Raw genomic sequence first — 9,435 nt, forward strand, 5'->3', positions numbered from 1 at the left:
AGACATGTGAATATTATAACTACACATAAACCAAATTAGTTACATCAAGTGAGTGAATCCAGCATTATTATTACAGACTGTTCAGTCTATAACTCTCTTGTTTACCAGGTCCTGGGTTTTAGTGGAGGACATGTGATGTAAACACATACAACAAACTAAATGATTAAGGCCACTCTACTTTGTACTGGTTTTCAAGCAACATTTATATTTTTGTTGGTCAAGTCATTTTATAAAGAGATTTAGCAACTTTCTCAACCTCAGTAACACATGCACACAACACACAGATGTCAGAGTAAAACAAGTCAGAGGTCAGAGGTCAGTGTGTCTAAACCATCATTGCTCAGCTGTCCCGAATCACTGACAGCGCCAGCTTCATACTGTCCACCAACACTCAGAGACAGAGGGGGGTAGGGAGTGGGTGTAGTGTCCTTCAGTATTGTACAATATAGTTTAATGTGTGCAGCTGGGTATTACATCTCCCCTCAGCTTGGATTCTGATATACAGGGGGATGGGGACAACAAACTCTAGCATGAAAAAAACAGCCCTGCGATCAGTACCACCACTGTGAAGCTCCTAATGGGACACAGTCAACAAAAACTAAAATCTATACACTTTACAGAGGTGGTATTTATAGCAGGGTTGGTGTACTGGGCTATCAGGTGTGCATGATAGCATCTACTTCCTCAACATTGTATACGCGATACATTTTCTAAATGAGACATATTTACAGTGAGATCAGAAATAAAGGGAGAGACTTCCATCAGATCACATAAAAGCATAGACATGGTGGCTATGAAAGCAATAAAAATATCAGACAGAAACAATCAGTGAATGGCCCAGGTCTTGAGCAGAAGGCGGTGTAGAGGAACATTTGAAAAAGTCTCCTATCAGGAAGAGGAATGCAGCGCTCCGGGCTCCCTGTCATCCCTCTCCTCCTCATCCATTTTGCGTCCATGTTTCCGGAAGTATTTGTAGCGCTGGACATACAGCTTCACCAGGTTGCTGACTTTGACCGGGTTGATTTCTCCAGTGCGGCTGTGGCAGATCTGAGACAATGACACAGTACATAGATCAAGGATCAATTCATCAGTTCAAGGATACAAGTTTATATTTGGTTGGGAACAGATATCATCCTACTGCTGCTCCATCAGCCACACTCACCATGAGACAAAAAAATTAGACCGTACAACACGTACACACAATAACACTAAATAGCAAGAGACAACAAACTGAGGTTATCATCTGACTCTGGGCCTGATTTTTAACTGTTAATTATGTAGAGGTATTTGATATTCATACCCAGTGACAGCTCTGCTATAGGTGAGTGTGCTGACTGACCTTATGCACAGCTTTCCTGAGGATGTCTTTGTATTCGTCCTTGTTGATGTCTTTGCGCTGATAGTAAGGTTTGATGGCGAGCTTCACCTCCTCCACCGCCCGCTCCTGGGTGTGCAGCTTCTTCAGGTACTGGACAATTCAGGTAAATTAATGATACAATCATAAAAAAATACAACTAGTTTATCTGTGCAGTGCTTTTACAAACACAGTTAAAATGCTAAATGAGATGACAGGCAGGAAGGGGGCCTGGGGGGGTTTCTAACAGGTTCTCAATAGCACCACTAGCTGGTGTAGTTACACAGGAATGAATCATCAAAACTTCAGTAGAAGATCAGTTTGAATTTCAAATTAAATTTATTTTGAAAAAGATAAGAGAGATGCAAAAGAAACAGAGCAGAGCTCTTTTACTGTTGACTGGTCGCTCTGACTCAGGAACTTCTTACCCAAATATTAAATCCATCAGTCAAATACTTGAGAGATATGAAAATGGTTACAGATCCTGTAATGAATATATGCTGTAAAACTATATTAACATTTTCAGGTAATTAACAGGTTAATATCACAGACAGGATGATTTTGGGTCAGATGCAGATGAGCTGAAGCAGCAGTGAGATATGTCACATACACAAACTTCATCTTTACCTTGTCAGGGTCTTTGCTCTCATTGTCCCATCCAGAGTCACCAGAGCTCCCTGTCACTCCTGACATCCCCACAGGCATGATGGAGGGTGGGGTCTGTGCACATCCACCACCTATGGAGGGGTGCAGGTGAGAGGGTGGAGTTTTGGTGCAGCCAACCAGTGGGAGGGAGCTGTGGAGGATGAACTGAGCTGGACTGAGACCAGGAGGCGGGGGGAGAGAAGGAGGGGGAGGGATCTGTGAGGACGAGGAGGAGGAGGCTGAGGAAGGAGGAGCGTGCTGCTGGGACTGGCTGTGATTGGCCTGTGACAGGATCTGCAAGAGACAAGACACAACAGAGACAGACACATGAGGTGAGATCGACATCTCCTGACCTAATGATGAACTGCAGCTGACTCAGTTTAAACAGACTGCAGTCGACACATGCCATTTCCTGTAGAGTGACTGAGATCATGACAACAGCTCATCTCAAGTCATTTGCCTATTATCACCTGTTGATCACATATATTTAACTCATTGTGAAAAAGCTGCTCAGCCGTTGTGTGGTTTTTTAATTTAAAAATCTGAGTTGAGTCAAAAAGCTGAAGTGAAAAGATAAGTCTCGAGTGGAAACTGCAAAAACAAACAGCAGCTTTACATATAAAGTGAGGAGTCTTACAAGTACAACATCCACAACAAGCCTCTACACACACTCTCTGACTGTTACTGTACTGACATTGTGAGCATAAACATGGATTTCACCTCACTCACATTCCTGCCAGATTCCCACTCTGACTGGATTATTGATGAGCATGAAACACAGACATAACACAGAGTCAGTGCCCCTCTCTCACCTGGCTGGTGGCTTGAATGAACTCTTGTGCTTTGGCTCTGCTGGCAATATTGGCCTCCTCCATTTTGAAGAGCAGAGCAGTCACTGTGTGACAGAGAAAGTACATCAACATTTAACATGCATGACAATATCTGACATATTCACACTGTCTGTGTTCAAATGAGCAGTTCACAGGTGAGAACACCTGTTTTAGCCTCAACAGCCTGATCTTCATCTTCATCAACACTGTTATGTGTCTAACTACAGTTCTATGAGACAGTATGTCGTAACTGGATTTCCTCAATCTGTGGTGTTCAGGAAAAATAAACTAGAACTTTCCACAGAACAGAGAGAGTTCTGTTTTAATGCATCTTGACAGAGGAATGAGGCCTAAACTAAGCATCACTGAGTGACTGTATGTGTGGTTTACTCAGTCAGAAAAGTAGATTTAGTGTTCAGTTACTCTTTATACCACCAGAGGTTTGCAAAGCCTATCATTATAAAATAACATGAGAACACACTCCAGTCTGGCCTGATGGAGGTACATGATGCTGTGCATTCATTATACTGAGCCACATTTCAAAACTGAAAGTTACTTACATAACATTTCATGTTTCGTTCATGTTTCATGAGTTATGGGATTTTTAACAACCAAATGCATAAACCTGCAACAATTTGTTTCACTATACATAATGAACTAACAACAGACAGACACCTGAACAAGGTAAACCATCATGTCTCCTCTGACTGCAGTAAAAACTAAGCTACAGCTGCAGTTCACAGGACATATCAATCTAACAAACAAAACAACTGTTATCAAGATTAAAGGTGACATGATGTAACGAAGACAAATAAGATAACCTAATGAACTAAAATAAGCTGATTGTTGTAATGCAGTCCTCTGTCCCTTCTCTTCAAGGTGTCAATGTCTCACAGTAACATGACAGACGTCTGTACATCTATTAAGCAAACTCACAGGCCAGGACTCCTCCAGTTGTGCAGTCCACCCCGGTCTGCAGACTCCAGGGAAGGGCAGGTGCTGCTGGAGGGGGAGGAGGAGGGGGCTTACTGGCAGATGAAGAGGACACAGAGGAGGAGGATGAGGGGTCTGAAGAAGAGAGAGGCAGGGTGAGGGAAGTGAGGCCACAGGCTGCTGAAGAGGACGAGCAGGGAGGTGAGGCCAGAGATTTGGGTGCTTCATCTGGAGGAGGAGGCTTGGCTGTGGGTGTAGACAAGGCGATGCTGAGGCCAGCTCCCTGGGGGGTGGACAGGCTGGACGGACTGGAGGTTGGGAGCGTGGGGCTGGTCTGAGTTGGACAGTCCTCGGCTAGGAAAGATGGGTCTGGAGTCTTACAGCTACTGTCCACAGTCTGAGAGTCTGGAGAAGAGTCCCGGGTGTCCCGCAAAGGAGCCATGGAGGGTGGAGGTGTGTGTGGTGGAGAAGAAGAGGGTGGGAGCACACTGGTGGAGGAGGAGGAGGAGGAGGAGGAGGAAGAGGACGAAGAGCAGGGTGCGGGGCCAGCCTGGCCAGTATGTGGACTGACTGATTTGCTCCCATCTCCACCGGCTGACTGAACGTCTAACGAAGCTCCACCCCAGCCCTCAGATGTGGCTTTTGCTTGGCTGCCGTCTCCAGCCGTTACCCCTGCAGCTCCACTTTTTTCTCTGGTCTTCTTGGCCAGGCGACGGCGGCGCTTAGTTGCCAGAGAGGATGAGGGTGAGGAGGCAGAGGAGGAGGTGGATGTGATGGAGCTGGGTTTTGTTTTCTTGGATTTTAGTCCTGCAGGACTGGTTAAGGAGGATGGTGGTGCAGCCAGGCTGCTTCGCTTTCCCATACCGGACAGATCTTTACCACGGCCACTCAGTGACAGCGGCTCTGAGCAAGGTTTGAGAAACGGAGACCTGCTCTCATTGTCCCTGCAGAAGACTACTGCAATGGAACCGCCCACCACAGAGCCCCCGGCACCCCCTCCTGTACTTCCTGGGCCTAGGAGGTCCATGCCGAGCTTTCCAGAGCCCACTGAAGCCCCTGTGGTGCTGCTCACACCCTCACGCACCAGCACAGACACTTTGGACTGAAGCTTGCCTTTTCGACTGCCGCCGCTCTCTTTCTTGGACTTCCCAGAGCGACCCAAATCCTTCCTGCTGCTTTTGTCCCGCTCTTTATCCTTTCCTACTTTCTTGGCTCTCTTTGTAGAGGGGAGGCCAGATGAGACAGAGGCAGAGCCTGAGGAGACCGTCAGAGAGGAGAGGCATTTACTTTTGGTTCTGTTGGAAGATGAGGAGGAGGACTCAGACTGGCCTGTTTTCTTTAATGTGCGAGATTTCTTTTTCGGGTGATGTCGTCCAGTCTTGGGGGTGGTTTTAGTTTTGGGGCTGGGGACAGGTGGCTCTGGAGGCAGGGCGGCAGGAGGTGTGTCCTCCAAAGATGGGTAGTCTGAGTCCAAAGCCTCACCGTCCAAGGACAACACATCAATCTCCAGTTTGTCTGAATAACGGTCTGACTCGTAGCTGTGATACCGTGGAGGTGAGAGCGACTGTGACCTGCTGCGACAGCTCCCCCGGTCCTCCACCTCTCCGGCAGAGTGCCAGTTTCGCTTCTTTTTCCTCTTGTGGGGTTTGTCAGAATCCTGCGGGGGCCGACAGGGGGAGGCCGGGGCGAGTCTGGGAGAGCCCGGTACGGTGGTGGTGGTTGTGGTGGTGGTGACTGTGATGGTTCGTTTTATGGCAAAGAGGTCAGACCCGTTGAGGTCTTGTATGGATGGAGGGACGACAGGACGCCCATCCCGTCTCCGGTCCCTCTCGCGCTGCCTGTCTCGATCACCTTCCCGCTTTTCCCTGCTTCTTTTGGACCTCTTTGAATCATCCCGCTCTCTGCTGCTTGAATGCTGTTTTCCCTTTCTTTCCCTCTCTTTCTTTCCAGAGCTAGAATCTCGATCTCTTTCATCTCTTCTATGGCTACTGGTGCGATTTTGTTCTCTCTCTCTATCCCTGTCTCTCTCTCTTCGTCTCTCTCTATCTCTATCTCTATCTCTATCTCTGGTTCTGTCCCTGTCTTTGTCTCTCTCCTTGTCTCGATGTCTTTCTTCAGACAGGCTTGAAAAGGAGCGTCTTGTGTGCCCCCCCCTGCCTGAAGAGTTGCAGGATCGGGAGGCCTCTGGGCTGCTGTGCCTTCTCTTCTTCCTCTTCTGGCTGCTGCTCCTGCTGCTCCTCCTTCCTTTAACCTCCTTCCCAGTCTTGTGTCCATGCTCCTTTTCTTTGCTCCTCTCCCGTCCTCCCTCTTTGTCCTTCCGTTCTCTTCTTTCTTCTCTCCTCCTTCTCCCCAACCTTCCTCTCTTTGCTTTTCTGTTGGTCTCGGTCCTTGGAACTTTTGGAGGGCTTACGGTTCTTGCTGCCTTGCTCTAGAGGAGGTGTGAGAGGGGAAGAGGGTGTAGAAACTGGAGGATGGGATGGAGGAGGCGGTGGCTGAGGAGAGAGGGGGGAAGAGGCGGGAAAGGAGAGATATCTTTCCTTCCGCCTGCTGACCAGCTTCCTCCTCAGATCCTCCACTCCCACCACAGGCTCGTCCTCTGGCTCCCTGTCCACCTCCCAACTGCCTTCTGCACGCACAGACACAAAGCCGTCCCCATCCAGCACCCGCAGGATGCGCTCCGGCTTTGAACCAAAGAAGGAGACGCTGGGAGAACTCAGAGGGAGGATTTCTCCAGCTGCTCTCTTACTGCTTCCATCTCTGTCAGCAGCCCCAACTATCTCCCCTTCCTCAATCTCAGAGTGATCAGAGTCAGCACTCTCCCTCTGCTCTCCGGCTTTGGTGGAGCTACAGTCCACTCTCCTCCTCAGAGAGAGCTGGGTGACCAGACAGGGGCTCGGCAGATCAGTCAAGGCGTCAGTGGAATCCGGAGGTTCTTCCTCTTTCTCCTCCTCATCTACTCTATCAGCCTTTCTCTTCACCCCCCTCACTTTGCCATTCCCATCATCAGTGTCTGATGCTGGAGACCCTGTGGGGTCAAAGGGGTCATATTTCTCCCCTTCCCCCTCCTCCTCCTCCTTCACCCTTCCCTCCTTGTCTCCCTCGGTGGGATGGAAAGGATCGTACATCTCCCTTTTCCTGCCCTCTTCTTCACAGTCTTGACTTGGTGTGTGATGACAGAAATCCAGGGAGGTGGCGCTGAGTGTAGGTGTGGAGAGAGACTGCGCTGCTAGAGAGGCAGAAGTGGAGGACACCCTGGCCACCTCTGTCCCCTGCGTCTGACCTTTTACATGGTTCTGATAAACTGACGAGTTGGCACAGACAGACGAGGACGTAGACAACGGTGACGACGGTTCAGATGAAGGTGAGGACAGAGACAAGGAGGGCGAGCAGGGAGCAGGGCTCCTGGCAATCTCTCTAATTCCACTTGGGGAAGAGGAGGCAGCAGGCCTCCTTTTGAAGCCTGGTGCTGGAGTCAAGTCCATGGGCCAGGAACACTGGTGGTGCAGGAGTCAGACAGTGGAACTTGGAAGGTGGAGGTGACGCAGAAAAATCTGATTCCAGGGATAAATCTGGTGGAAAAGACAGGACATGTTTATCTTGCAATGAAAATCCAACTGATAATGTTGGGAATACAAAGGCAAGAGGAGCCTGTGGTATCATCTGTGGACAGTGTGATGTAAGGATACAAGCTGGTTAATCTGGATCAATCAGTTACATACTACGGCAGCAAATTTCACTTCATTCCTCTGCTCTTTGTGCATCCAGCTACTTGTGAAATAACTTTTCCTGCACTCAGCACAGTACATGATGGAGGTCCATGTCAGGATGCACCCACTTCACCCTACTTTCTCTCAGGGGAAACCAATGTGCAGAACAGAGCCTGAGGGCCTGCAGCGACTTTTTAGATAATGAGTGTCATCCTGTTGTCCAGACTACAGCCTTGATCATCAGATATTAGCTTATCACATATATGTCAAAATCACTGTGTACGTCAGCTGAGATGTAGAAACAGTATTAGGGATAGACCGATTATCGGCCGGGCCGATTATCTGCGCCAATGTTTGGCATTTTGATGCATATCGGCATCTGCCTTTTTTAAAAATCCGACGGCTGATAAGAGATCAATTTAAAACTGGGGTTATTTTGGCTCTGATGCAGCTGCGCCTCTCTGTCTGCAGTCACTACTCTGTCTCCAGCATTGTCCCACCCACAGCACCATCTGAAAACTCTAGGGAGCTATTTATTTGTTTAAATTTTCATTTAACTTTATAAGACATGCTGCTGAGCCTGGGAGCTCCCTGCACTTTTTGTTAGAATTTTAAAACAAAGCTGTCTATTGTCTAAGATTAAAAAAAACCTTTAACATGTTGCAAATCTGAAAAGCTGTTTAATAAACATAAACAGCTTAAAGACGTTTAAATGAAGTTAAGTGTTGGAGTTTGTATTATTCAAAATTTTGACGCCAATATTTTTACTTTTACTGCAAATGAATATCGGCTCCAAATATTGGTTATCCTTGACTACTAATAATCGGTATTGGCCCTGAAAAAAAACATATTGATCTATCTCTAAACAGTATCTTCAATGAACTAATTTAAGGTCCCAATAATGTGTTAAGAAACACAAAACCCACAGAATCAGTGACCAAAACCAGAGGCTGTGTGAGTCTGCCTCAGGTCTGCAGGAGGAGGAGGGGACTCTGACAGTGTGTGATTCATAATGAGCATCAGAAGAGCAGGACCTCTGTGGGACACAGTTTAAATATCAGTGTGCCTCACTCAGGTCTTAAGACAGGGCCCCGATGCTCTGTCACTAGTCCTGCTGATTCATACTGGTTTAACAAGCAGGGTGTGTGAGGTGAGGACAGATGACCAACCCTGACCCACCGGCTCATATCAGCTGACACGGTCTCGACTTCTCCCATCTGTGTCCCCTGTCTCTAGCTGCTGAGCAGGGCATTAACACATGGATGGAGGTTTACACCGCCCATTGTCTTGCTGCCCTCCTCCTCCTACTGACCCACAGCCTGAGTGAGTTTCCTACTGTTTCTTGTGTGTCCTCTGACTCTGGTGGGTAAAGGGAAACTTTGCTGTAACTGCTGTGTGTTCTCCCTCTTAGTCGGTGTTAGCATTAACGTTGACGCCTTCACGGTCTCTCCGCTAGCTCTCTGGCTCAACGCCGGCTGAGCCAACGCTGTGTACGTTACGTACAATTGTAACCCGGTGCAGTCATTAAAACATAAGGTCACTCGACCTCCTGAAAAGACGTGTACACCGTGTGTGAAGATGTGTCGGCTGCAGGCAGGCAGCTAGCTAGTTAGCAGATTTAGCTCTCAGTAGCTAGGAGGCTAAAGGCAGCAGGAGGAGGGGTGTGCTAACGAGTTACCTTGAGTCCGGAGCGGCGGTCTGCGGTCTCTGGTCGAAGGGCTCCGTCTTGTATTTGCTGCAGTCTCTCTCAGAGACATTAAACCAATGGTTTAAACTTTGCATCAGCTGTTTTTTGTGCCGTTTTAAAAGCGCAACAGCAGCTCCAGTCCATCAACCGCCGCCATCTTCCCTCCCCTCAGACCGGACGACAAAGGATGACGGGAAACGTAGTCGTCACTGTTCGGCTCCATGACAACACGACATACTAAACGTTAGGTCCTTACAGATTCATACTACAATCACGGAT

The 9,435-nt window shown here is 48.2% G+C and overlaps 1 protein-coding gene across 1 annotated transcript; it reads right to left on the minus strand.

The window, feature by feature from the left end:
- Positions 1-178: 178 nt before the first annotated feature.
- Positions 179-9,357, minus strand: scaf1 (SR-related CTD-associated factor 1). Its single transcript, XM_018698380.2, is given in 7 exon segments — positions 179-1,047; positions 1,340-1,468; positions 1,982-2,293; positions 2,812-2,894; positions 3,766-6,082; positions 6,084-7,331; positions 9,148-9,357. Coding segments are annotated over 6 exon segments (4,161 nt in total). The 5' UTR covers positions 7,245-7,331; positions 9,148-9,357; the 3' UTR covers positions 179-888.
- Between the last annotated feature and the right edge of the window lie 78 nt (positions 9,358-9,435).

Source organism: Lates calcarifer, linkage group LG11 (genome assembly GCF_001640805.2).
Source record: "Lates calcarifer isolate ASB-BC8 linkage group LG11, TLL_Latcal_v3, whole genome shotgun sequence".
Taxonomy (NCBI): domain Eukaryota; kingdom Metazoa; phylum Chordata; class Actinopteri; family Centropomidae; genus Lates; species Lates calcarifer.